The 27972-nt window shown below is 47.9% G+C and overlaps 1 protein-coding gene across 3 annotated transcripts; it reads left to right on the forward strand.

The window, feature by feature from the left end:
* Positions 1 to 5: 5 nt before the first annotated feature.
* Positions 6 to 27972, forward strand: SEMA4F (ssemaphorin 4F). Of its 3 annotated transcripts, XM_074341391.1 has the most exons (15): positions 6 to 335; positions 2724 to 2875; positions 3516 to 3575; positions 3783 to 3881; positions 8569 to 8662; positions 17623 to 17742; positions 17844 to 17995; positions 18595 to 18773; positions 18970 to 19117; positions 19250 to 19472; positions 19610 to 19719; positions 19834 to 19994; positions 21301 to 21359; positions 21613 to 21755; positions 25615 to 27972. In XM_074341391.1, the coding sequence occupies exons 1-15, from the start codon at positions 170 to 172 to the stop codon at positions 25813 to 25815; spliced, it is 2067 nt and encodes a 688-aa protein (XP_074197492.1). In that variant the 5' UTR covers positions 6 to 169; the 3' UTR covers positions 25816 to 27972. The 3 variants fall into 3 exon arrangements, with proteins under 3 accessions (XP_074197492.1, XP_074197490.1, XP_074197491.1); XM_074341389.1 differs by lacking the exon at positions 25615 to 27972 and having other exon boundaries at positions 8 to 335; positions 21613 to 23950; XM_074341390.1 differs by lacking the exons at positions 3783 to 3881; positions 25615 to 27972 and having other exon boundaries at positions 8 to 335; positions 21613 to 23950.

Here is a 27972-nt window from a genome sequence, read left to right on the forward strand (position 1 = left end):
CCAGCTCATTGGTACTTTCTTGAAGGGGCGGTGACGGGTTGCGTTCGGTCCGGCAGCCGCAAGCCGAACCGCACCGAGGAGAGCCGAGTGGGGCCGAGGCTGGCGGCGCCGCGGCTCTGAGCGGAGTCTACCGGGCTCGCCACACCCCGGCGGCCAGGCGGTGGCAAAGATGACAGTCTCTGCCGCGCGGCCACGCCCGGACCCTGGGCCGGCCCCGGTGCCGCCCTTCCCGCTCCTGCTGCTGCTGCTGCTGCTGCTGCTGCTGGCGGTGCTGAGCGGCCCGGTGTCTGGCCGCGTGCCCCGCTCTGTGCCCAGGACCTCGCTTCCTATCTCTGGTAAGGCGCGGGCGCCCTCGCCCTTAGCCCTGCGCCCCGCGCCCAGACCCTGCTTGCAGGTACCCAGACCTGCCTGCGCTCCCCGTCTGGGCAGTCGCATCCTCACAGGTCGGCTCACGGCGTCCCGCGCCGCCCACGCCGGCCACGCCCGGCCCGGATGCGGGCGGGACCCCCACGTGGTGCTGCTCCACCCGGCCCAGGCCTCGCGACTCGGTTCCCGCGACACGCCCAGGCGGCTCCCGCGGCCCCGTATTCACGGAACCGCAGCAGAGTTAAGCCCCTCCCCGTGCACACGCGGACACTGAGGCCCAGGGAGAGGACGGGGGTTGCTGGAAGTCGTCCATTTCGAAGTTCCCTCTCCCTTATTCCCCTCATCCCTCACATGCACCTGTGTCCATCAAGCCAGACTGACATCCACTCTGCTGTCAAACCTATAGGTCTTTCATACAGCTGCAAACACCCATCCTTACTATTACCAGCCTAGAATTTCCATCTGCCCACTTCTCAAATTCATTAGTTCTAATCTCCTCCAAGCCTTCTGCCTTGCTCACAGCCCTAATGTCCTTAGCCCACTCCCCAGTCTTCTCATCTCTGACACCAACTCCGGTTCTCCCGTGATTGGATGTACCATAACCCTCCTAATTTCCTCAGTTCCCTGCTCCCTCTGTCCATTTCCAAACTGAGTGTTGGAAAACCATTCAGTGAGTTGACTTAAAATTATGTTTAAACAATTTTTTAAGTCCTCAGAAGGGAAAAAAGGAAGAGGGAGATGTCCCTTCAAAATATGTGAAAAAAGCTGGGGGATGCCACAATGTCAAAAGTGGTTATTGGAGTGATTTGCACTTAAAAGGCTCTTTGCCGAGGTGGGCACAAGTGGTGTTTTTCTCAGTGGGCATTAAGTGTTAGCACTGTGGGCAGGTGGAACCAGTGAAGCCAAGGGTACGACCTGTTGGCAAAAACTCACAACTGGGTAACTTAGAGCCTTCTAAACTACTTCTGTCCCTTTTGGCCAGTGACATATAGGGGTGCTATGAATCCAGAAGATACAGTTGTGGTCAGAGCCTGGGTTTCCGTTTGTGCTGGAACAGTAGCCGCAACATGGAGCTGAGGTTGCCAGGCTGGGTTGATACCCAGGAATCCGGAGAGGTCTATAGGACAAGGTGGGGCAGTTGGGTGGGTAAGTATGGGACAGAGTACAGATCCATACAGTATGGATCTGGGAGGATGGGGTGAGTGGGGCTCCATACATCACCACATCTAGGAAGTGCACGGCTGCTGGCCATGCTACCAGTCTTGAGGGCAGCTGAGCAGGTGAAGCAGGTAGAGCAGAGCTGTATTAATTCAGGTCTCCAGAGCCAGAGATTGAGCTAAGAAGTTAAATTCATGCTAGCTTGCTTGCTTACTTATTTATTTATTTACAGGGAGGGAAAGTAATTAGGTTTATTTATTTATTTACTTTTTCAATGGAGGTACTGGGGACCTCATGCATGCTAAGCATGCGCTCTACCACTTGAGCGATACTCTCCCCCCATGCTAGCTTGTTTCTTTTTGTATAATACTTAAATAGATAAGAGTTTTGAATGCTGAGATGGGTTTAGATTTGGCCCAAACAGAGCACATGCTTAAAGAAGGAAGAAAGGAACCGTTTGTGAAATATGTCGTATGTGTCAGATGCTTCTACATATGCTATCTCATTTAATTCTCAACAACGCTGGATGGTGGTGTTTACTGATGAGGAAAGTGATGCTCAGAAAGGGCAGGTTAACTTACTCAAGATCATACGTCTGGTAAGTGGAAGAGCCACAGGTGAACTTGGGCTGACCCAACTCCAAAGCACGGAACTCATGCCCACTCCGCCTCTCCACCTCTTCGGGTGGAACTGGGGTGAGATCAAGGGTGGGAGTGAGACAAAGGGTGGTGGCAGAGAGAGGAGATAGCCTCCTAATGTGTTGGTGAAGAGAGTGAAACATTTCCCCTCTAAGTAAAAAGAAGTTACTACTAAGTAGTGGTTTTTTTTTGAAAAAAAGGAAATTTAGAAAGTATTTGGACCTTCTATAGGTATTTTCAAATTATGTATCATGTTGTTATGAATAGAAATTACAGACTTACTATTTATGCCGCTATTTTAATAAAGTGCTCTATTTTTATAGAGAAAGCATACTTAACTGTATTGTGTGTGCTAAGTCCTCTGATGTCATCAGTTATGTATCTCTGGGGAAGTTAAATGGCTGGCCTGTCAAGGCTCTGTTTTTGCCCTTAAGGTTGCTAAATAAATATAGTACTTGGAAGAAAACAAAAACGGACCGCTTTGGCTTTACCCTTGCAGACTCCACCCTTATGAAGTGACGGCTGATATCACTCCTCACTTTGACTCTCTCTTCCTGCCAGAGGCTGACTCCTATCTCACCCGGTTCACCATCCCCCAGACATACAATTACTCTGTTCTCCTCGTGGATCCTGCTTCCCACACCCTTTACGTCGGCGCCCGGGACACCATCTTCGCTTTATCTCTGCCCTTTTCAGGGGAGAGACCCCGCAGGGTGAGAGATGAGAGAGGGGAGGACCTCAGATCACAGAGCATGTGATTAGATCCATGGTTTTATGGGATGTGTTGGGCGGGGGTGGGGGTTGTGACAGGAGGCAGAGTGTTGGTGAAAATAAGGGTAGGTCCTCAACCTCATCATCTTAGCCGAGGGTGATGGAGGGGGGCATGGTGATCAGGGAGGCTATGAGGGAGGGTCATGATAATGGGGAGGAGGCCACAGTGACCAGGTTTCAGGTGGATGTGGGCAGAGGATGAACTAGAATCATTTTACTCTAGGGCAATAGTTTTCAAGTTTTTCTGACCCTCCGTTAGTAAGAAATATATGGTACATTTTGATCCAGTACACAAAGTGTGTACTGAAAGAGAAGTTTCTCAAAACAATATTTACTCTCCTGTATGTGATACACTCTGATGTATTCTGTTTCATCAAAAGTAATGTTAGTTGACATTTCACAATTGATTTTATGACTCAGTGGGTAGAGACCTCCAGTTTGAAAAACAAAGCTCTGGGGTCAAGGGTTGGATGTATCTCTGAAGTTCCCAAATTGATGGAGGTTGTAGAGCTGTGTCACTGACCCTGACTTGGGAGGAACTGGGGGAGATCCTGGGGGAAATGGTCACTCCTTCTTCCTTAGATTGACTGGATCGTGCCTGAGGCCCACCGACAGAACTGTAGCAAGAAAGGCAAGAAGGAGGTAGGTATAAACCCCAGCCCTGTCCTGAGTGTCAGCTGAGGCCTTGGCCCAGCCCTGGCTCTGCGTCAGTCCCCCTGCCGTGCTCCCACCCAGTGGGCCCAGGCAGGGACTCTAACACCATGCCCCGAGCTGCATATCAACTGTCCTAACATTACCTCTCCTTGTACCTGCTGCTTCTGATTCTCTCTAACCATCTCTGACCCTCAGGACGAATGTCACAATTTTGTCCAGATTCTCGCCATTGCCAATGCTTCTCACCTCCTCACTTGTGGCACCTTCGCTTTTGATCCGAAGTGCGGGGTTATTGTGAGTGACGGGGGTGGGAGGCTGGGAGGGGTCTCCTGTGAGTGACTGTGACGGGGATCGTGCTTAAGACAGCCCTTGTGCGTGATAAGCACTGGGGGTGAGGGATGTCCTCACAGGGTAGAGCCTTTGTCTGCCACTGAGGGGGGTGCGAAAAGGGCGGGGAGGGAGGCTGTCCTTAGAAGGTGAGGTATACAAAGTGTAAGGGGTCATAGTGGGACACTAGCTGGGCTGTGGAGAGGGTAAATCTGGGAGAAACTTCAGGGGCGGGTAACTCAGGTTTTCCATGCTTTGTCCAGGCAGCCTGCATCCATTTCTTAATCAGCACAGTCCGTACCTGTTTCTTCCTCCCATGTCGTGTAACTATCTTTCACCACCTCCTCTCACCCCTACTGTCAGCCCCATCCTGTGTGGGCTGTGACCCTTTGCTCTCATGGCTTTTGAGGTCACTGCTCTCTAATATAGCACCTGCTGGCCCCATACTCTGGATCTTGCCTTCACGGTGGGCACTCTGTTAACCATGTTTTCTCCTTGATCCTGTTCATTGCTGCTAAGGCCCTGGGCGTCTCCAGCCCCCCACCCAGGCAAGCTTGGGACATGGATACCCCTAATCACATCTAGGTTAGTCATGGCCTCAAAAGTCCCTGGGATTGGTGACATCTAAGGAATTGGTGACCCCTCAGCTTTCCCCAGCAGTTATCCAGCAGTCAGTCACTGTTCCTACAGCAGCGTGTATTTGTGACCAGGCCCTAGGATGAGTCACAAGCCTCACATGTCTTTCGTATCACCAGACACCTTTTTCTCCTTTGTGCTAGGAATAGGAGGGGCTCCAGCAACTCCCTTTCCTGGCCCTGAGCCTCAGTGGTGGGTCTTGACTTGACCTACAGTCTGCAGTAATTCTTGCCACATGGATCTAGTCAGTGTGTACCTCCAGATTCCTCTTTGTGAAACAGCACCCTCATAGCTTTGTCTTAGAATGCTATAATTGTACAGGCTTGATCGCCTCAGTCAGTCCCTCTGGGCTGTCCTTGGAGTTAGCTGGGCTCATATTGAGTTATTTTCATAATGCCGTTCATAGACTCCTGACTGGGGTATGGGTAGCTCCCTCATCCTGGAAAGCTTTCCTAGTTCAGGGTGGTGGTGAAAATCTCAATGTCCATTCAGGTAATGTTGAGGGTCTGGTTTTCCCATAGTCTCACGAAGCTCACAAAGTAGCTGTGGGACCGCCATTGCCACATTTGTCCTTTTCCCAGTGTGCACGGAATCAGGGAGCCCATGGGTACGAATAATGGAGCCATGGTTCACAGCCAATGCGATTACTCCAAGTTAGTTCCCGAGGGCCTTCTGTTTCTTCTTTGGCTCTCTGAGGTGGGGCCCTAACGATTGTTAGATAAGTGTCTAGACAGACAGTGTCCTAGACATACCTGTCAGGATTGATGTGACTTGGACCCCTCTCCATTCTTGAGAACTATCAGCAACCGAGAGTGAAGCCAGGGGCCTATGTCTCGCACTCGTGTGACTTTTAATTCTTTCTCTGAACCCTCCTAGCTAGCAGGCTCATGAAATGAAGGAGCAACCTTTGGTCAAGGCTTGTTTGTAGGAGAATATAGGACACAGCTAACTACTGTGTTAGCCCTTCAAAATCCCAAGACTGCTCTCTGGACTTCTTGAAAGTTCTCTTCTGTTTTTATCTGTCTCATCCTGCCTCCTGGCAATCCCCATCTGCTTGAGCAAGTCCTTACCTCATCCTTAGAGCTGAACCTCTCATGTCCCAGACGAATGACTCTGAGACCATCTATAACTATTTTTTTTTTTGAGACGATGTGTAACTATTATCTGAGAACTTTGACTAGCTGATCCAAACACAACAACTTGCTCAGAGTTGATGGCTCAGAGAACTAACGGTGCTTCCAAAAGGAAGTTCAAGCATATAGGACCTACCAACTCCAGCAACATGGAGAACTGCCCTTCAGTGACAGCGCATCAGACCCTGGAGGGAAATTTTTTAATTCATTTTGTAGAGGGAGCTCCAGCAGTTAACAGAAAAATGTTAGACTTACAACCACAGCACCAACAACAATAAGACTTGCCATTCAATTGAGTGTCCACTCTGTCACAGGCTTGGTGGTAAATACTCTACATTCACAGTTGAGTTTAATTCTTACCAATCACATCATGATACTTATTTATTATGATAGTGATGATACACCATGATAGTATTTATTTCCATTTTGCAGGCCATGAAACAGAAGTTCTGAAAAGTTAGGTAAAAGTCTGAGATGTACAGCTGGCAGAGGCAGAGCCAAGATTCAAACCCAGGTGTGTCTGGCTCTGCTCCACTACCCTGGAATCTAGAAGACCTTTGCTGGCTTCAATTTCTTGTGACATTTGATCTGTTTCATGTAACAGGGACAATCTTTTTTTTTTTTTTTTAACCCCCTAACCACTTGGGAACGGTCCTTCATGTGCCTTGCACCCTTCTTGGCCAAGTTCAAAGGATGGGTTCCAACCCTGCCTTCCTACATAGCTCTGGCTTTCAACTTGAGGGACTTGCCTTCACCACAACTGGTGTTGATAGGACTGTGCTGACTGATGCAATGGTTGTATAATGAAGAATCTTAACATTGAGATAGAGAATGTGATAGAGGGGTCTTACCCCTTTAAGACCCTAATTAAATATCGCTTTGACCGTACAGTAGTGATAGCCTATGTAGTTAATAGGCTCACTTGCTCCAAGGCTATGAACCTGAATAACACGATGATGCCATTTGGGGAAACTGGAAGAGGACGAGCTTTGACATGTTGAGTTTCAAGGGGCTGGTAGGTCATCTCTGTGAGGAAGTCCAGCAATCAAGTTTGGAAGACATCAGACTAGGAGAGTTTGGGGAATGATCTGCATAGAAAGTCTGGCTGGAAATGTAAAAATGAACGAGATCTTTAAAGTGTATGTGAAAAGGAGTAAGGACGCACCGTGAGAGGCTAGAAAGGAAAAGAGAAACAACCAAAGGAGATAAAGAGACAACAGCCAGGAGGAGGGACTCCAGGAGGGGAGAATTTCAAGAGAGTTAAGAAATAGAATATTGCAAGGAGGGAAGTGAATCAAAAGTACCCAATGGCGCATGAAGATGGAAGAGAATGAGAACTGAGAAAAAGCTCGTTCTTTTTAAGTCCTTAGTGAAACATGAGGGAGTCGTTTCAGGCATAGAGATGGGAAAAATGTACTTGGTTTTCTAGGAATAATAGGATTCCAGGTTTGGTTAGAAGAAAGAGTTCATTTTTTGAGGTATTGGAAAATAAGCAGTTTGCACTAAAGAGGCAATAGTGAGCCATTTTCGTCTTTCTCTGGCTTGAGCACTTATCAAGGCAGTGACCGATAGTGTAGGAATGTTAACCTTGGGTGGGAGTCTTGTAGTTTAGGTGAGAGATAAGACAGGCTTCAGCAGTGGGACATACGCCATGCCCAGAGTGCCCAAACATCTTGGTCATCTCTCACTGAACTGCCATCTGTCTCCTTAGGCTGGAGTGATCCCACTGCCACACTGGGGAGGAGATTGTGCTTCTGTGGGGTCCTCCATTCCAGAAGATTCTTGACGTAGTATTCTTTTGGAGGGGGACTCAGATAACATCCAATTCTAACAGGCCTTCTTCCAGGCTCTTTTAGTAACACAAAACCATGTTTGCCAAGTACAGCAGGTAGAGAGCAGTCAGAGCGGGCCAGGGTGCCGAGGGGGCGGAGAGCTCCGCTGCTCGTCTCCAGCTGCCGTCACAGTGGTTAGGCCTCAGCAGCACCATGCCCCACCCTAGTTTGTGAACTGGAAATATCACGCCTGGCACTTCCATGCCGTAACTCTGACCCCTAACTGGCCACAATTAACTTCCCTGTCAGTCCAGGTTAAAATCTGGATTTTCATTTTTTCATGCTATCTTGAAGCCTCTTTTAGTGCTGGATGCTCAGTTAAGAAAGGTAACATCTGGCTGGCTCTGGTGGAACTCTCACACCACCCCCTGCCTCAGTACCTCTGGAGTCCCTGACTGAGGAAGACACTTCCTTGCCAAAGCCTCAAATTCTGACCTGACCTTCAGGTCTTCACGGACTTTACAGATGCTTTTCCTTGCTTCTGTGTATCCTTGATTCTGGTTCAGTCTTTTATTCATGGGGTGGGAGCAGGGGAAGGGTGGCCCTTCTCTCTAGACCCATGGGCTTCAGATAGTCCTCCCCATCTGAAGTGCTTTATATAGAAATGCCTATGATATAAAGCACTTTCTTTACCCTTCCCAAGTGCTCTGGCCCTTGGGAGGCCTGCTGTCTCCCCTGGTCCTCCTTGTCCTGCAGCACATCCTCAGGCAATCTGCAGACCATACAGTTCGACATTTCAGAGGAAAGATCTGCCTTTCAGCCTCTCAGTGTCTTCTAGGGTAATCGTAGGTATAGCCTTCATCAGAGCACATGGGGGTTGGGTGCCACGGGAGTTGAGGGAAGAGAAATAAACTGAAAAGAGGGATGGCAGAGATGGGAAATGAAGTTGTGGGTGGGGGAGCCCGGATCAGCAGACTGGGAATATGGGAATGGTAGTGGGGGAGCGGGGGGAGGGGAATGGAATTGGGTTTGTTCTTCATCTGACCATCTTTGTAATTCTCACCATGAACCTCCCCATGACCTCTAAACCAATTGCCCCCTTCTGGTCTGTAGGATGTGTCCAGTTTCCAGGAGGTGGAAAGACTTGAGAGTGGCCGGGGGAAATGCCCTTTTGAGCCAGCTCAGCGGTCAGCAGCTGTAATGGCTGGTGAGTGGGGAGAGACAAGAGCCTTGCTGTAATTGCCTCCTTCCCACCCCTCCTATTGGAATTTCTGTGTCCTTTCTTCCCTTTCCTCGGAATGTCTATTATTCCCACATCTCTTTCTAGCCTTCCCTGTTCTTCCCAGAGCGCTTGTGACCGCCTGCTTCCCCCTCCCCAGAGTATCATTTCCCTTGCATCTCTAGAGTGAACGCTTCCTCTGTTAACCTCATTTCTTTTAGTCATTTTTTTCCTGTTTATAAGAGGAATCTACTACTATGCATATTGTAATAAATTTGCAAAAAGTGTAAAGAAGGACATAAGAAGTCTTTTAGAACAGTAGGGTCCAAAAGAACTTTATATGACCATGGAATTGTTCTGTATCTTTGCTGTCTAATACGGTAGCCACTAGTAACGTGTAGTTGGTTACTGAGCCCTTGAGATATGACTAGTGCCACTGAAGGAAAAATATTAAATTTTACGTATAATTTTAATTTGAACGTAAACAGCCATTTGCGTCTAGTAGCTACCATATCAGCATGGTTCTAGAGGATCCCTACTCTGAAAACCACTGCTAATATTTTAGGTATTTCCTTCTAGCTTTTTTAACGTGTGTGTGCATGTGGATATGTACTCATGCATGTGTGTTTGGCTGACCAGTCCTTTGTTGCTCAGAGGAATCAGTAATGACTATTAAATAAATTGCTACTATTATTTCCTTTGAACAAGCTATACCTACACAGTTGCTCAGGTGCTGAATGGTTCTGTCACAGGTTGTGCCTAAACTTTTCCTGAAGAATGACTGCCTAATTCCTTGGTAGCAGGAGCTGTTTTGTGTGCCACATAGTCTGTATTTTTGTTTAGACCACTCCACACACTCTCCAGATTCAGGGAGAATCCAGCCGTTCTTCCCATGATAGTGCAAAAAAAGCAGGTTAATAGAATGAGTGTGTGTTTTATGAACTTGTAAATGTCATGCAACATGGATACAGTTTTGAGTACTGTCATGTAACTTTATATCATAGGCATTTCTATATAATTAAAAAATTCTTTAGTGGGGAGGGTGTAGTTCAAATGGTAGAGCGCATGCTTAGCATGCACAAGGTCCTGGGTTCAATCCCCAGTACTTCCTCCAAAGATAAATAAACCTAATTACCTACCCCCACATCAAAAAAAGAAAAAAATACAATTTACAAAAGTATCCCTCAGAAGGATAAAAAAAAAATAAAAATTCTTTGTAGATGAAAATTTTACTGACACCATACTACTCATCCTCTGCGCATACCATAATTTAATTAAGGAATTCTAAATCATGTACATTTATTTTCAAGTTTATTTAGTTTACTTCAAAGTTTTTGCTATTGTCTGCAACACTGTAATGCACATTTTTGTCCATAAATTTTTATCCTCACTTTAGACTGTGTCCTTAAGGCTCCTGGATCACTCTACTAAAGGGTGTGAGTATTTTATGGCTCATTATCTGTTGCTAATTGAGTTTTTAGAAAGGGTATACAAATTTATACCCTAAATCAGCAGTGAATGCGAGTTTTTTTCTCACATAAAGTTCACCACACTGTAGTATTCTCATTAAATTTATTTTGTGCTAATTTGAAGCTAAAAATGGCACCTTGTTTAGATTTACATGTCTTTGAATATTAGCAAAGTTGAGCTTTTTTTGTGTTTTAGCATCTATTTTTATTTCTTCTTTGGTCAGTCCTCTGCTCATGTTCTTGGGCCGATCCTCAGGTAAGATATTCGTGTTCCAATCTACATTTTTTTCTTTGTGATTATATTTTTTAAGCTAAATCCTTCTTCAGTTAGAGAGCAGATAAGATTTTTCTTCTTAAAAAATTTTCCCCTAAAAGAATTTCTATATGTGCAATTGAATCATTATGCTGTGCACCAGAAACTAACACAACGTTGTAAATCAACTATATTTCAACAACAACAACAGAATTTTCCCCCTAACATTTAACTCTTTGATCTATTTGGAACTTGTTTTGATAAATGGCATGAGAAGGGAATCCAAATTGATTTTCTCCAGCTAGCTAATCAGTTGACTTAGCATCATTCATCATACTGTTTCTCCTTTCATCACTAAAGTTCCTGCGAACTTTATCATAAAGTTAATTTTTACCAATACTTTTGGACAATATTTGATGGGAAACAGAACTCGGGCTAGAAGATCTAACAATGAAACTGTTTTCTTATGCATGACTTCATTTGTAGGAAAAGTCTTAAAAGCTATACGAATTAAATCACTCATTGAGTCAGTGATTTACCTTTTCTAAAATGCAATGAAATAACAACTTTGGAAAATGAACATAGAGTATATAGCTAGTAGATACAATATTTGGGTTGTCATTTTTATTATTCATCTGCAGTTGAAATCAATGAGAACTTGTTTATACTCATACATATCTGAATAAGAGTTTAGTTAATAGTTTATCTTTCTTGGCTTTTTATCAAGCATTTTGGGCAAAACTCTGAGCCAGTCATTAGGCTCATTAAGAAAGATTTCTCAGTTTTAGCAACTGTGAATGTCTCTTGATACTCTATAATTGTTAATCAACAAAATGACTTCTCAATGGCAACAATCTAAAATAATTAACTTTTTTTTTGTTTCAAGCAGTAATCTTGAAGTATATTTAACCCTCTGTGTGTATTTTGTCTGCGTTGCACTCAGCAGTTGGATTCACGTTAGCTTGTAGTCTATGGATATAAATTTCATAAATAAGATCATATTTAACAAAGAACATTTTCAAAGAGATTTCAAGTCTTTTTTTTTCTTTCCCCAAGATAATGAAATTCAGTGTTGCCTTTCAGCTGATGATTGATGGAGGTGATAAGAAATCACTTTCTAATAGTTTAGAATGACTAGCTCAAGACAGTTAACATAGAACCTCCATGGCTTTTTCTGTCTCAGATCCAAATAATAGCCTATATCAATATTACAAGTTTTCCTCTGCAGTTCTTGAGAGGGCTATGATTTATATTTTTTCTTGGTGAGACATAAGTGCCAGTGTTTAGTTGGAGCTTCCAGTGTTGATCCATTATCCCTCTGTTTTGAAAATAGCAGTATAGGAAATCCTGGCGACATTATTTAAGAATTAGAATCAAAATTCCCAGTTCAGATCTATACAGCTGTCCTTAAGGATAATGGAGGTATTTTGAGATAAAAAGAGCTTTTAGTAATGAAAATATTAGAATATAATATTAGAATATAAAAGCAGGAACATTTTTTACTTTAAATTATGAAAATTGCAATGTGCATTATAGAAAATTGAGAAAATATAGAAATATATAAAGAAGAAAGTGAAAAGTTGACTGTAATTCAGTCATCACCAGGTAGCCACTGTTATTATTTTGGAGTGTTTTCTTACACTCTTGTGTGTATTTGTAATAAGCTGGAATTATCACATGTACTTCACTTACTATTGTATGCTGAACATTTTCTCATCATAGAATTTAATTATTCAAACATGATTTTTAGTGATGACTTTCTCTTTCATCATATGGATGGAGCACAATTATTTAATTACTCCCATATAATTATACATTCAGATTTTAAAATAATTTCTTTTATAAATAATGTTGCAGAAGGAATCCTTTAACATAAGTGTTTATGTAAATCCTTTACATGAATGTAATCACCTGCATGAATTAATCCAAAAAGCAGGAGTGCTGGGCCAAAGGATGTAAAAGATTTTTATCATGCTTGATGGTCTTGGCCAAACTGCTCTCCAGTTAGTCCTGCCAGCAGTGGTGAGAGGGCCTGTTTCATTATACCCTGTCAGTCCCTAAAAATATAGTTAATAAACATACAACAGTGCCTTCCTCCAAAGTCCAATCTGATGCTTTTGATTTGCATTTCAATTAGTGAGAGTGAACAGCTTTTCACGTGTTTATTGGTCTTGGATTTCTTTAGGAAAAAGCCCCAGAAATCTTGTCTTCAAATATAACATTAATCTTAGAGAAGATTAACAAAATGATCTCAAGGTCTCTATTTGAAGTATTCCAGTTTGGAAAAATTCAGATGTTTTGACAGTAACATTCACAGGAGCCCAAGGACGTTTGCAGTTCCTTCTCAGTCTTCCTTGTAGGATTTTTGTCTTCTGCTCATCCTTTCAGTTTTGGGGCTCCACCCAAGATCCTCTTCTCTCGCATTCTGTGTAATTGGGACGTCAGCCAGCCCCAGGGGTTCTGTGTCCACTGTATTTTGATACTTCTCATCCATTATCTGGAGCTACAGACCTCACATTCAGCTGCTTTCCAGACATCTCCACTTCATTGTACCACAGGAATCTCAAAATCAGCATATCTCAAACTGAGCTCCCCTAGACCTTCTCCTCCACCAGTGTACCCTCCTGTGAGTGCACAGTGCCAGGACCCAAGGTCCCAAGCTGGAGACAGTGATCAGTTATCTTTGGTCCTCCCTATCACACCCAGTAATAAATTGGGCTTTTATCAAGAACAGAAGAAGGGGGCTTTTGCTCTTTCTCTTTGACAGCCCATCTTGTGTTTTCATTGTCTCCTTTTGGACTGATTGCGTCTTGTGATTATTGCATCCGTCCTGGAGTATTGCATGTGTTCCCAGTGCACTAGGGTGTTGCCAGCATTTTAGGGTCAAGCTTTTCCCTTAAATCCATGTGTGTGTGCCCCAATACTAGCATTCACACACCCAAACAAGATAGTTATAGGAATCCTATATGGCCAGCAGTGGAAAAGGCAGAGTAAACCCTGCGTCTCCAATGATCTATAATTATGTCCTGGTAATAGGCTGTTTAAAAAGAAAAAGGATATATACAGCTGGCATAATCCTTAGACAAGGAAATGGAGACTATTAGGGCAGGAGCTGTCTTTCCTGTGAAGCTCTGACTGTGAGAAGAAAAAGGAGTAGAGGAAGGAAGGCAAGGTCATGTTTAAAACCCTCTTTTTAAAGCAAGTAAATGGCACTTGCTATTGTAAACCTTGTGTGAAAGTGAGCCTTTTGTTATCAGAGTGAAAATTTGAACCCCCCAGCGTTTATTGAAATAGTCACCATCATGGCTCATATCCAAGCCTGTCTGTGTTGGGTTGTTAACATATGTGGGAGGCCTTCATTCACAGGCTCTACCTCTGAGCAGGTAGAGGTCTGTTTCCACACATAATTGTGATTTTTCTTTGGCTGTGATTCTTCATCTTGGTGGCTTTCAATCTTTTTATTTTTCCTCTTTTATTTCCAAAATGCAAGTGTCTTAATTTGGAAGGTTCTAAAAAGGAAAGATGCTAACTACAAAAAAAAAAAAAATCAGTGCATATAAAAAAGTACAAAGAACATGAAAATCACTTGTAATTTCATTAGTCAGAAACAAACATCAGTAGCACTGTAGAGCTGTAGCTCCTTCAGTCTTCCCTGTGCCTGCAGACATACATACATATTTTTAAAAATTGGGTTGAATTATGCCTGGTGTTTTTTTCTAACCAGCTTGTTCGCTGAGCTCGACACCGTGGGCGTCGCTCTCTTTTACACATCCGCTTTTGCCAACAGCAGGTGTGTGTTTCATGTTTTCTGGCTTGATCTATTCAGTAATAATTTGCCAAACAGTTGCACATACAGGGATATTTTATTATATGAACAGTGCAACAGAATATGTGAAATTGACTGTCATTGATCCCTGAGAACGTTTTGGGACTTTACCTCCGTCCACCACTAGGTCCTTGCATGGTTATCTGTGGTCCTTTCCATGTTTCTAGAATATTTATGACTCCCCCCACCCCCCACCCCCTGCCTAAACACACCAAGTAATGCTTCCAAAATATACATAACTGTCTCCTCCACCACATTTCCCCCATTTTCAGGGTATCCATGGCACAGCTTCTGTCAGAGTTTTGCTTTTAGAGTGTTTTGTGTATGACACCTTTTTAGGGAAAGTTTTCATTACAGTTCTGGCTTCTATATCAACTTTTCCCCCCTGGAGCTAAGGGTTGCCTCATTTGTTGCTCTGTTTGCTGCCAGAACCTTTGCCCCAAACCTGATTTTTTTCCCCCCTCATGAAATACCTGGAAGGGAATGGGATGTCATTTTATGGTTGTCCCCTGTTGCAGAAAAGTGTGTCATAGCTCAGTGTTACAGCTTAGTGTTACAACTCAGTTGTGACAGCAACCTGGATCCGTCGAGAGACCAAGCAGCACTCGGAGAGTTGGAGAATTCAGGTTTATTATGCCAGTGGACCCAAGGGAGTTAACACTCCAAGCTCTGGACCCCATTTGTAGGCTTACAGAGGCCTTTATAGGCTGCCAGTTTTACACTTTGCAACACCATATGCAAATAAGGTATAACAAGTTAACTAATTAGGAACAAGCTTTGTAGAAATGGACCAATCAGGAGGGAGAGAAATAACCAATCAGGAGTGAGCTCCATGCAAATGAAGTACTTCAAATGGACCAATCAGGAGTGAGCTCAGGAAACCAGTAGAATTCTAGGGGTAAGTTCCAGTTTCCTAGAAGTAAGCTGCCTCAGAGGCAAAAAGTGAGAGAGCCTCTGGGCCAGGGAATCGGATGGTCCTGGCAGGAGGTAGTGGCCCTGCCTGGGGGTCCTGCCAGTCTTTTCCATGGGGCTTCCCGCCTTACCCCCTCCCCACCTATGGCAGCAGATCAAGCCTATGGCCCCGTATGGTTCATAAGGAGCTGCAACTAACACGTATTGAATGGCAGCCATGTGCCAGGCCCTGCCTGGGGTGGCCTCCTTAGCTCCCCTCTGAGTGGAAGGTGGTGGGCTCCTCAGTCTGCATTTGAGGAACTCAGGGCTTAGGAAAGTTAACTTGCCTAAGATCTTACTAGTAGTAAGTGTGCAGACCCAAGCCTTCCTGGCCCCAAAGTGCTTGGATTCTTTTCACAAACCCAAGTCTCTCCTCCCTACCCTGTAAGGAAGGGTTCTAATCTTTCCCTGTTGCCCTCAGAGGTCTCCTGGCCCTTTTTGCTCTGCATTAAAGTGTTTTCAAAGTATCAGTGGTTATCTTTTCAATGCCTGAGACATGCAGCGCCACTCAAGCTTCTGTGACCCCGGGGCCCCCCACAAAGGCCCTGCTCGCTGCTGCTTCAGCGCACGTGCCCTCAGGGTCCTGCTGGGGTTCCCAAGCAAGGAAAGGTTCCTCCAGCCTCTCTGGCTCGATCTTCTCTGAGTTGCCTTCAAATGGTGGTGCCTCAGGGCTCTCTTCTCGATTTCCTTTCTCCCTGGTCGTCAGGACTACCAAGCTGCCTGACTCTGGCCCTGCTGCCTGTGTTGCCCACACCTTTCTGTTTGATTGCCTTCCAGTATCTCCAACCAGGTGTCCTGAAGGTGCTTCACCCTTAGTGTGTCCAACAACTGAACTCACCTCTCTGCAGCCACCTCCTTTCTGAGCCTTTTACCATTTCTTCACGTGGTTCATAGCATCACCATCTACTGTCATCCATCTTCTAAATGGAAACCTTATAGGCGTTATTTTACTCCATTCTTTCACATCTCATACTCAGTCGATTTTCAAATCTTGTTAATGGGCTCTGCCTCTGAAATAGCCCCCCAATCCATCCCCCTTTCTCTCTCTGCCAGTGCCTTAGTTCAGGCCCTCCGTTCTTGCCTGGACTGTGTGAAGGGCCTTGTAACTAGCACTGTCTTCTTAAAAACCAAAACTATTAGCGTCACTCCTCCTCAAGAAAAATCTCCATTTGATTCTCACCTTTAGGCTACAGTGCACATTTCCCTGGCAGAGCAGGCTTATCACTGTGGGGTGCCTGTCTCTGCCCCTCCGGCTCATCTCTGCTCGCTTGCCCCGCAGCCCCTGAGCCCTGCCAGAGCTTCAGCCATGGGGGGTCCCCACATCCCTGAACACGGCTCCCCTCTTCTGAAGTCCTGCCCGGCATATCGCTCATTCTTCAGACCCAGCTCAGACGTTATCTCTGAGATGCTGCTCCCCCAGTGAGACGTGCCTGGGTGCTCTGTGCTCCTGCACACATCTGAGTCCATGCCACCTGGTGTCTGATTCCAGTTTGTCTTCCAGACTCCAGTGGGAATTCTTGGGGGGGGCAGTGACATGCTTAGCACCCAGCAAGTGCCTTTTATGTAACGGGTGATGAAGGAATGCTTCTCTGTTCTCTCCAGAGTCCCTGTGATACCCAGAACTCCACCAGGGGATCTGTGACCTTTTATTGCCCCTGCGTGACTTTCTCCACTCACATCCGAGCCCTTGGCCTTGTTACTCAGAGTGGCTCTGGTCCTCTGGCATTCAGCCCACAGAGCTGCAGCTGCCCTTCCTTCCCAGAGTGCCTGTGATCCCCTATCTTCTCCAATCCCTGCCTTCCCTAGAGCACTTCTGTCCCCCAGCTGAACCAGGAGAGGATCTGATCCTCGTTGCTTCCCGCGGCTGGCAGCAGGACATGCAGTGATCCTTTAGGTTGGTATTTCTCAAAGTGAGCTCTTGAACCACCCATGTCAGGGTAATTCCAACTGCTTGTTTGAAATGTAGCTCTTGGGCCACACCCCCAACCCTACTGAGTGAGCATTGCTGGGCCCAGGGCCCAGGAATCTGCATTTGGATCAGTTCCTGAAGTGATGCTAACATACCCTAAAGCTGTGACTTGTTCCACGGCCGCACACACCCACTGACCCTCAGAAGTTTACACAGCGGGAGAACTCCAGTGAGATGGGAACGTGCCGCAGAGCAAACCCTTCCTGAAAAATTACCGTGTAATTAGCATATTACAGGATAGAGAAGGCCTTAAAAATAACAAGAAACAGACCAACAACAAAAAATCTCTCAGTTTCCACAGGGACTGGTTCCTGGTTCCCTTTACTGCCCTGTAGCCCTTTGTTTAAGGGAGGGAGTGGCCGTCATGCTTAGCATTGCCTGCGATTTCTTACCCCCGCTGTGCTCCCTGCTCGGCCTGCGACCCCTTATGCTTCCTCAGTGAGTCTCTGACAGTCCCTCTCCATCCTGTCGCCCTTGCAGGGGGCGTCCTCTACACGGCCACTGTGAAAAACTACTTGGGGACCCAGTCGATCATCTCCCGGGCTGTGGGTCGTGCTGAGGACTGGATTCGCACAGAGACCTTGCCATCCTGGCTTAACGGTGGGGAGAGGAGGGAGTGCTGGCTATCTGGGGACACAGTGGGTGGCGGCTGGGTGGCCCCAGGCTGTGTCTGTGGAATCTGAGGCCACTGGTCTCCCCAGCCCCAGCCTTTGCTGCAGCCGTGGCCTTGAGCCCAGCCGAGTGGGGGGATGAAGACGGAGACGATGAAATCTACTTCTTCTTTACGGAGATTTCCCGAGCGTTTGACTCATACGAGCACTTTAAGGTCCCGAGGGTGGCCCGTGTGTGCGCGGTGAGGCTCTGACCCCAGCTGTCTGTCCTGTTTGCTCTGCTGCCTGTTGTCCTGTCTTTCCCTCTCTGGGTCTCTGTCTTTGCATCTGTCCCCTGTCTCCCTTTTTGCTGGGCCTTGGCTACTTTTCTGGGAGCCTGAGGAATGTGGGGAAGGACTCTGGCCTCTTTTACCCCCGTAATTACCCTTGTGACACTGTCCCCAGGAGGTAGTGCAGAGGTTAAAGGCAGGAACTGTAGACAGACAGATGTGGGTTCAGGTCCGTGCCGCACTGCTGACTGCCTCTGTGACTGGGCAGCATCCTTACAGACGAGGGTGTTAATGACGCCTAGCTTTGAGGGCTGTTTTGAGGACTAAATGAGGTAAATTATGTAAAGCACGAGGTACAGTAATTCATAAGTGCACAGTGAACTTAGTCACCATCATTGTTGTCGCCCTGTCCTCCTCAGTTACTCTGTCTGTGTCTCTGCCCTGCATGCATAGACAGATGTCCTGTGTGTCTGTCTCCCTCTTTGTCTGTCTGGGGGAACGTGTGTTGGTCTCCGCAGTCCTCCTCCAGTGTTGGTCTTCTAAAGAGAACTCCCATGTGCTTGTTACTCCAGGGGGATCTTGGGGGCCGGAAGACTCTCCAGCAGAAGTGGACGACTTTTCTGAAGGCCGACCTGCTGTGTCCAGGGCCTGAGCATGGCCAGGCCGCCAGCGTCCTGCAGGACATGGCCATTCTTCGACCTGTGCACGGAGGAGGGACCCCCATCTTTTATGGCATCTTTTCCTCCCAGTGGTGAGGGGTCCTGCTGTGGAGAGTTACAGGGTGGGCGACACCTGGGCTCGGTGGGGGCAAAGCTCTGTCCTCCGGAGTGGGGGGTGCTTCCCCGTGCCCTGGAGCATCTCTCGTGGGGCATCGCATTTGTCGGGGTGAGTTGCCTCCCCTAATTTCCTCCAAATATCTGGCTCGAACATGTGGCTGCCTCTTCTAGGGAAGGGGCTGCCATGTCTGCTGTGTGTGCCTTCCGCCCACAAGACATTCGGACGGTGCTGAATGGTTCCTTCAGAGAGCTGAGACATGACTGCAACAGGGGACTGCCCGTCATGGACAATGACGTGCCCCAGCCCAGACCCGGGGAGGTGAGGGGGCAGGGGACAGTTCCTTATCCCACGCGGTGCCTGAATTGCCCCTTTAGGACCAGGCCCATCTAAGCATCACAGACACTTCCCGGCCCCTGGGAAGCCTGGCTGTGCACCCTGTTTTCCCCCTAGTGCATCACCAACAACATGAAGCTCCAGCAGTTCAGCTCCTCGCTCTTCCTGCCTGACCGCGTGCTCACCTTCATCCGGGACCACCCACTCATGGACAAGCCAGTGTTTCCAGCGGATGGCCGCTCCCTTCTAGTCACTACAGATACGGCCTATCTCAGGCTCGTGGCCCACAGGGTGCCCAGCCTCTCAGGGAAAGAGTACGATGTGCTCTACCTGGGGACAGGTATGTGTCATGGCCAAGCAAGCTGCCCATCCAGTGCACACAGGCTCTTGTCACGGGGGCCCCATACGTACAGGTGTCAGAGTCACAGGCACAGGGATGCTTGCGTTACCACGTCTTGCCCCTTGCCTGCTTCCTAGGGGATGGACACCTCCACCGAGCAGTGCAGATCGGGGCCCAGCTCAGCGTCCTCGAGGATCTGGCCCTATTCCCAGAGCCGCAGCCAGTTGACAGTATGAAATTGTATCAAGTGAGTTGTAGCTTTCAGCAAATCTGCTGGGGAGACGGCCGAGTCCAGGGCCAGTCTGTGACCCTGAGGTCTGGGAGACCCAGTGCGTCCTTCTTCCCCACTCCCTTTCCATAGAACTGGCTCCTGATTGGCTCCCGAACTGAGGTGACGCAAGTGAACACAACCGACTGCGGCCGTCTCCAGAGCTGCTCGGAGTGCATCCTGGCCCAGGACCCTGTCTGCGCCTGGAGCTTCCGGCTGGATGCGTGTGTGGCCCATGCCGGGGAGCGTGGAGGGTGAGTGGCTGCACTGCTCACTCGCCTGATGTCCCGGGGCTCCGGCCCACCCACGTCTGTCTGTGTTTCTCATCTGTTAATGCTGCCCTGTCTCTGTTTGTGTGTTTCTTAGGGTCTCTTGTGTATCCATCTGTCAGTCTGTGCTAACTTATCTGTCTGTCCATCTGGTGCTGTCTCATGAGTGTCCCCACCTCTCTGCTGGACCTGCCCTGACTGTGTGATTGATTTCCACATGGTCATTCACTTCGTTTTCATTTTACAAGAGCTCTTAGAGGCATTTTCACAGCTGACAAATCCCTCCTTCCCTCCTTGAAATACGTGATCCTCTTGCCTCCGAGGACTCTGCGTTCTCCTGATTTTCCTCCCTACCTCACCAGTCTGTCTCCCTTACTGGTTCCTTTTCCATCCAGCTTTTTTTTTAACTTTTAATTTTTTATTGAAGTATAGTCAGTTTACAATGTTGTGTCAATTTCTGGTGTACAGCCCAATTCTTCAGTTGTACATGAATATACATATATTCGTTTCCATATTCTTTTTCACTGTAAGCTACTGCAAGATATTGAATATATTTCCCTGTGCTATACAGTATGCACTTGTTTATCTATTTTATATATACCTGTCAGTATCTGCAAATCTCGAACTCCCAGTTCATCCCTTCCCACCTCCTTCCCCCCTGGTAACCATAAGTGTGTTTTCTATGTCTGTGAGTCTGTTTCTGTTTTATATATGAATCCAGCTCCTTCCTCAGGGTCCAGTCTTTATATTTTCACACATTCTGTGGATGATTCATTCCCCCTGTGTTCAGTACCAGCTGAGAGCTAGTGACAACCACGGATGCGTCCTGAGCTGAACTATTTTTCTGAAACAAAAAGTCATCTTACTGACCCTCTCAGAATTTTGATTAGCTTTTATAGAAAAGAAATTTTCTCTTTCTCTTAATAGAGAAATCTTTTAACAGAGAAGATTTCCAGAGAGATCTTGTGGTTGTGGACAGCCAGTTAACATTTCTTGGAAAGTCCCTGTGTTTCTTTTAAATCACCCCCACCAGACCTCTTCCTGATAGGCCTCAAGCAAATTTAATTCTCTGTAGTCTCCTAGAAGTATCTGTAGAATTTGACGTGGCAAGTGTCATGAGTGTAAGAGGTACTGGGGAAAAATTTAGTGATGAAGAGAATGTCGACAGATAATTCTTAAAGTGATTTATGAGATGATGGGGACTGTACCGGATGAGTGAACGTTCACTGGTGCTGAGGAGGGTGGAAGGGGATGCCGACACTGGATTGATCAAGCATTCTCTTCTTTATAGGCTGGTCCAAGACATAGAGTCAGCGGATGTCTCTTCTTTGTGTCCTAAAGAGCCCGGAGGTGCGTATGGTTTAGGGAAACGTGGGTGGAGTGGATGGAAAGGGCATAGAGTTGCCCTCTTTGGACCTACGTTAAAACCTGGATCCTGGAAGATATGGCAGCCAGTGACCCAGAGCCTTGCCCTCTTGAGGAATCCCCCTTTTACCTTTGTCCACCACGGCCCCTTCTCGTATCCGATATCGCCCCACATTTCTCTCCATCACACCCCCAGCCTGTATCCCCACCACCTTTTGTGCCTTTGCCGTCTCTGCAGAGCACCCAGTGGTGTTTGAAGTTCCTGTGGCTACCGCTGCTCATGTCGTCCTGCCATGTTCCCCAGGCTCAGCCTGGGCATCCTGCGTGTGGCACCAGCCCAGCGGAGTGACTGCGCTCACCCCCCGGCGGGATGGGCTAGAGGTGGTGATATCCCCAGGGGCCATGGGCGCTTATGCCTGTGAATGTCAGGAGGGGGGGGCAGCCCGGGTGGTAGCCGCCTACAGCTTGGTGTGGGACAGCCGGCAGGGCCCCCCGAGCCAGGCTCACACAGTGGGGGCGGGACTGGCCGGCTTCTTCCTGGGGGCTCTCGTAGCATCGCTGACCCTCCTCCTGATCGGTCGGCGTCAGCAGCGCCAGAGACAGAGGGAGCTTCTGGCTAGAGACAAGGTGGGCTTGGACCTGGGGGCCCCGCCCTCTGGGACCACCAGCTACAGCCAGGACCCTCCCTCCCCCTCTCCTGAAGATGAGCGTCTGCCCCTGGCCCTGGCCAAGAGGGGCAGTGGCTTTGGTGGCTTCCCTCCACCCTTCCTGCTTGATCCTTGCCCAAGCCCAGCCCACATTCGGCTCACTGGGGCTCCTCTAGCCGCATGTGATGAAACGTCCATCTAGGGCCGGGCAGGTGACCACTAGTGCATGAGTGACCACTAGAATGGAGTGACTGCTGGGACTCTGGGGGTCACTGGGCATGGACAACATGGTGTCTGAGTTCGCCTTGGCCCTTGAGTGGTCACGTGAACTTCACTGAGGTCTGCCCTCTCTGGGCCTGGACGGGCTCAGGGCCAGGCCTTTGGCTGACTCCCATGGGAGATCAGAACTGCTCTTACAGTAATCGGGACCTTTCCCACCCTTGTCCTCTAATCCCCCATGACCCCTTCAGCCCACTCTCTTGGGCCCACTAGTTTGGGGCTGGGGCCCAGGACATCGCTATGACTTTGCCTTCTGGTTGGGCCCTGGCCAGAAGGAGGAGCTGTGGAAGGGGCTGAGGGCTAATGTGTGCTGAGTCCTTTGCTGTTTCTCCCAGTTTATCTGATTCTTTGTGGGGAGCGCATGATCCCCAAACTGCAACATGGAATCTCTCTGATCTACTCCCCTGAGCTCTCCTCCCAAACCAGTCCCCCTTCTTCTGTGAAAAAGCATGTGTAAATACATGGGTGTTCATAGGAGACCTGGCCACAAGTGCACGGGTGACCGGGCCCCTGCTCAGGCGTGTTCCCGGGGGGCTGACAGGGGCAGGTGGGAATGCGGGCACCACCTGCAGAACTCGATACCCTGTAGCCAGTGAAGGAACGGCTCTCCTTTCTAAAAGGAAACAAACCACTGCCCTGTCTCCATCACCTCCCACAACCCTTCTGTTGAGTAGAGAAAAACTCCTGAAGTGACCTTCTGGGAAGGTGGGAAAGGACGTGATACGTGTGGCCCCATCCTTCTCTTTGTTTTTGCCTCCTGGCTGCCACCACTGCCATGCACAGCTCTCTTCCTCTGGCTGGACCCCTTCCCTTGGCTCCTATTTAGAATGTCGTGAAATTTATTGTCACTATCAGGGGATGACAGAAGGGGAACAGTCATAGGGAATACAAGCTACACAAAGACAGGTTTGTGTCAGTGACTTTACTCAGGTTGACACCCTTGCTCTAAAGCCGGAGTTCACCTGGGGTCCACGGACTCCTTGAAACCATATGCAAAATGCCTTCTGTACATGTGTGTCTGTATTTTTCTGGGGGTGGGGGGAGGGTTTGTGGCTCTCATCAGATTCTCAAGCCTTAATGGAGTTAAAGGACCACTGCTCCAAGGTCACCAGGTGTTGGCCAGGCTGAGGTGGTGCCACTGAGTGGCAGTTCTTCCTGCCCCACCACACCTGCCCTGTGGCCAGCCCCTGGACAGGCAGCAGCAGGACACCCTCTTGTGTCTCCACTCCCTGGAAGGTGGGCTCTGCACATATTTGAAGGCACTGTCAATTTGCACCAAACTTAAAGACGCCTTCCTGCTTCACGACTCCCAGATGTTCTGGGCTTCTGCTCAGTTCCAGTCTTGGCCCGTGTATGTGCCTCATTCATCCCTGGTCAGGGACCCCCTTGAGCTCCGTGAGTGGTCCAGCCTTTCCCAGTTGACCTTTTCAGCTCCACTTTCCTTGGCAGCAGCCTGTGAATTACTCGAGAGTCCCCTTGGTTCTGGATGATCAGTGGTTTTACCACTAATAAGTGTATGATCTTCGGCAAGTCATCTAACCTAGGACAACGGTTCACTCCTTTGTAAAGCGGGGATGATAACACCTACCTCAGGGTTGCTGCAAGGGTTAAATGAGAGAACGTGTAAACAATAAAGCACTGTCTATTTCAGCAGAGGCTGTTATTGTAAAAATTGGCCGGAATCATATAGCTTACCCCGTCTGATAGCCATGACACATGCAGTCACTTTAAGCCCCATTTGATGGGAGGGGGGGTCGTTGCCTCACACAGACGTCACGTCCTGGGTCATCTCTGGTCAGACCTTAGCTGCCAGTGTCTAGGTTTTGGGAGGCAGGGCCTGTGGGTTTTAGAACCCTCAGATGTGTCTGTTCTTAGTGACCTGGTTCGTCTTTCTACGCAGGCACGGAGGAAGGCTCCGTGTTCTTTGGTTTATCCTCACATCCCTCCACTCTCTTGAGGGGATGAGTCAGTTTCATTTTGGGAGAGGAAGGGGAAATGGGAGACTTTGGAGGGGCCCGGGGGCTCTGGGGAAGGAGTTTTCTAAGGAAAGGAGTGGGGAGACCAGATTACCGTGGATGTGGGGCATTTGGTCCCTGGACAGTGGCTCTGGTTGGAAGAAAATGGGATGAGGAAGGTAGGAAGACTGAGGAAGGATGGAAACAGGCTTGAAGGGAGGAGAGCCACATCTTAGGCTGCGGGAAGTTCGAGCCCTAAGAGAAGTGATAGCATGGAAGTGTGGAACCAAGGACAAAGGGTGAATAACCGACTGCATTATCTCTGGGCTGTGGCGGGTGGGGAGGTGGGTGGGATGGGGGAGGATCCATGGATAAGGGAGCTGAGGAAGGTGCAGGGTTTTTGCAGGTAGAGTTGTAAGGATTCTGGCAACCAGAGACCCGACTGGCTCTCATACCTCAAAGCAGCCAGCGGGAAGGTGGGGGATGGGGCTCTTGTTTGTGTTTAACTGCAGACGCTAAAGATTGCTCACTTACTGGTCCTCACTCTTAAATTCTCTGTTTTTTGGCTCTGGTCCCTGGGCCATAAATTGTGACTCTTAGCTTGTCACGCCTAAGAAGTGGTCTGCTGCCACCCACATGACCTTACTGAAAATAGAGCCAGACAGAGATGCTCACTGTTGGCTCTTAGGAACCAAGCAGATTCCACCACATCACTGGCCCTAACCCAACAGGAGGAAGACTCACATCCATTCCCAGGAGTCTCCTGGCTTCCCTCCCTTTCACCAGCAACCCCGCAAGGTGGCCCCAGTGATGGCAGGAAAACCTCCTTTTGCTATCTGCTGGGCCCTGTCCCTCCTGGCTACTCTGCTCCAGTCAGAGGGGGGCATTCATGGTTACAACAGACCATTCTTGGTCAACTACGCAGAGATCATGTCTCAAGGGTGTGGGGATGGGGCTTGCCTTTTTGGCTGTAGCAGAGCCAAAGCTGGAATTTTTAAAGATCCCTTTCACCAACTGGAGGAAAAACTAGCAATAAAATCAGTACGACATTTTTCTGCAGTTTTTAAATTCTCCCTTATGGGGCCCAGGGACAGACCTCTCTGTAACATGGCAATTTGTGTGGCCAGGAGACAGCAGCTGTGGTCCCAGAGCAGGCCATCTGGCTGGATGTAAAGCACCAGGTCCTGGCTGAGGGAGGGAAGGACAAGCACCTGAGAGAACGATCTAGCTCCCTGAGCATGTTAGGTGGAGCCAGGGGTGCTTGGTAGGGCCAAGATGAAAGGTCTTTCAGAGGGCTGCCACAGGTCCTGGGGACAAAAAAGTACAAAACAGGAACTCTCTCCCTTTCTTTTTCCCAAGGGTTCCCAGCCCACGGGACTGGTGTTTTTCCTAGACGCACCGGGCCTGGGGTTTAGGGCTGCAGATGAATCCAGATCTGCCCGCTGGTGGGCATGGTGCCCCTCACTTGTGTCAGAGTTGGCACCCCTCTCGTGGTCTCCAAGGCTTGGCAGCGCTGAGCCACAAGCTAGAGTCTCTCACCACCTGCACTTGGAACTATGACTGGGGCAGGAGGAGTCAGCAACTGATGCCGGATCCAAAGACCAGCCTGCCACCCGCCGCCAGCTTCAGGCAAGGCCCTCGGGTTGAGGAGGCTGCGAATAAAATCCTCCTGGGGCTGAGGTCCACTCCAAGGACTCTCTGAAGGTTACTGGTTGAGACTGATTAGACCTCCCTGATCAGAGGTGGAGGAAGAGAACTCATGGGAAAAGCCCAGCTTCAGGCCTTTGTAGGCTTGCTTCATATCTGTCAGGTGACGGGTTCTAACCTCCTTAGATGGACTCGCTGGAATTCTCCCCTCCAAGCCCCAAAATGCAAAGACTTGGCATGCATTCTCAGCACTCTCCTTTTAAGACACGCTTAGTCATGGGTGTTAAGTAAGCTTCTATTCCTTCCTTTATAAGAAGTGAGGAGGCAGAGGTGGCCTTTCCCTGAGGAGAAGGTAGAGATGGCAGTTTTGTTCTTTAAGTGATAGAGAACTGTGCCCTGCCTCCATGCAGCTCCTCCAGAAGTGACCCAAACTCTGGTGGGATAGGGGGTATGGATGCTGGAGACAGTCATGGCCATGAAGACGTGGGGAGGTGTCCCCATGCTTTGGTGTGGAAGGATGGAGCTGCCTATCTTTTGTGTGGACTGGGATGGTCAGCTTCTCATCCACAGTTATAGGAACCAGAGTTTCTTCCCTTTGCTGGGAGCTGCACGAGTGCCCTGAATTCATACTCGGTTCTAGGGTCAAGGATGGCCATCCCCAAGATGGCTGAGATGAAGGATGGCCATCCCCAAGATGGCTGAGATAGAATATTTTCCCGCTGAAGTAACTGGGAACTCAGAACCAGGTTAACTTGATTTATAGAAATACAATAATATTTCGAACCTATGAGTTTGTGGAGAAAAATTCCTGTGTACTATAATACCAGCATTTCTAAAAATTAGCTGAGTCCAGAGCACCTGCATTATGAACTGGCCCAAAGGTTGAGAGAGCAGAACTGACTGTAGACAGTAGGATTGAGTGACCACTAGTCTGAAATGAAGAAAGAGGGCCTTCTTCCAGCCCTTTGCAGGAGCCATTCCCCCTAATGTAGCATGTCCCCAAACATGTCCACCAAATTCATCTTTTATCAGATTCAAAACCCATCACCTCTCTGATTTACTGCATTGAGGCAATTTGTCCAGTTTCATTACAAAACGTAGCTTACCAAAAATTGTGATCACCCTGTAATTCCCAAGTAACTGTCCTTAGAAAGAAGGACACGTGAACCTGCGGGGTCCTAGTTGACAAACCAAGGGGTCCACGTGCTACTTCTACAAAGGTTTAGGACGAAGCTACCCTTAGGAGCTTTGCTAGATAAGTTCTTATTCTTTTGGATATTTTTTGCTGTACTAGTCAGGACAGGCTTTGTCATGATGCAGTAACATACAACCCCATATTCTTAGTGGTATAAAACAACTTATTTCTTACACTACTTAGAAAAGAAGGTTCTGACGTGCTACAACATGGATGAGCCTTGGGGACATTCTGATAAGTAAAATAAGCCAGTCACAGAAATACTGTCTGATTCCAAGAACAGGAGGTACTAAGAGTGGTCAGATTCACAGAGACAGCAAGTAGAACGGTGGTGGGCTGGGGGGTGAGAGGAATGGGGGGTTCACTGTTCAATTAGATATATGGTTTCAGTTTTACAAGGTGGAAAGAGGTCTAGAGATGGATGGTGGTGATGGTTGCACAGTCTTATGAATGTATTTAACACGACTGAACTCTACACTTAAAAATGGTTAAGATGGTAAGTTTCATGTTATGTGTATTTTACCACAGGTTAGAAAATTGGAGGGAAAAAAAAAAGCAAGACATAGTCCCTGCCCCCTTGAAGCTCTTAATTCAGTGGGGAGGCTGATGAGCGAGCAGATAACCAGACACTTTGAAAAGCACTATTGTGAAGGTGTGTCCCAAATCGCAAGCAAGCTGTAGACACCTCGTTCTGCTTAACTGGCAGCTTGAGAGACAGACTTGAGACACCAACGAAGAGGCTTTGTACTGCTAATTGGAATCCCCTGAAGCTGCTGAGATGGTCTAGTTTAGTGTAGTCTAGTGGGACCTATATATGCCTTACAAGGTCTTTTTTGTGTATCCAAGTTTATATAATAAAGCTTTAAAAAAAACAA

Source organism: Camelus bactrianus, chromosome 15 (genome assembly GCF_048773025.1).
Source record: "Camelus bactrianus isolate YW-2024 breed Bactrian camel chromosome 15, ASM4877302v1, whole genome shotgun sequence".
Taxonomy (NCBI): domain Eukaryota; kingdom Metazoa; phylum Chordata; class Mammalia; order Artiodactyla; family Camelidae; genus Camelus; species Camelus bactrianus.

Excerpts from the sequence above, each read along its gene's own strand:
- SEMA4F (XM_074341389.1), top strand. The coding sequence starts at position 170 with ATGACAGTCTCTGCCGCGCGGCCACGCCCGGACCCTGGGCCGGCCCCG. Across the intron at positions 3,576-3,782 it reads GCAAGAAAGGCAAGAAGGAG|GACGAATGTCACAATTTTGT; the intron begins GTAGGTATAAAC and ends TCTGACCCTCAG. Across the intron at positions 17,743-17,843 it reads CTTGCCATCCTGGCTTAACG|CCCCAGCCTTTGCTGCAGCC; the intron begins GTGGGGAGAGGA and ends TGGTCTCCCCAG.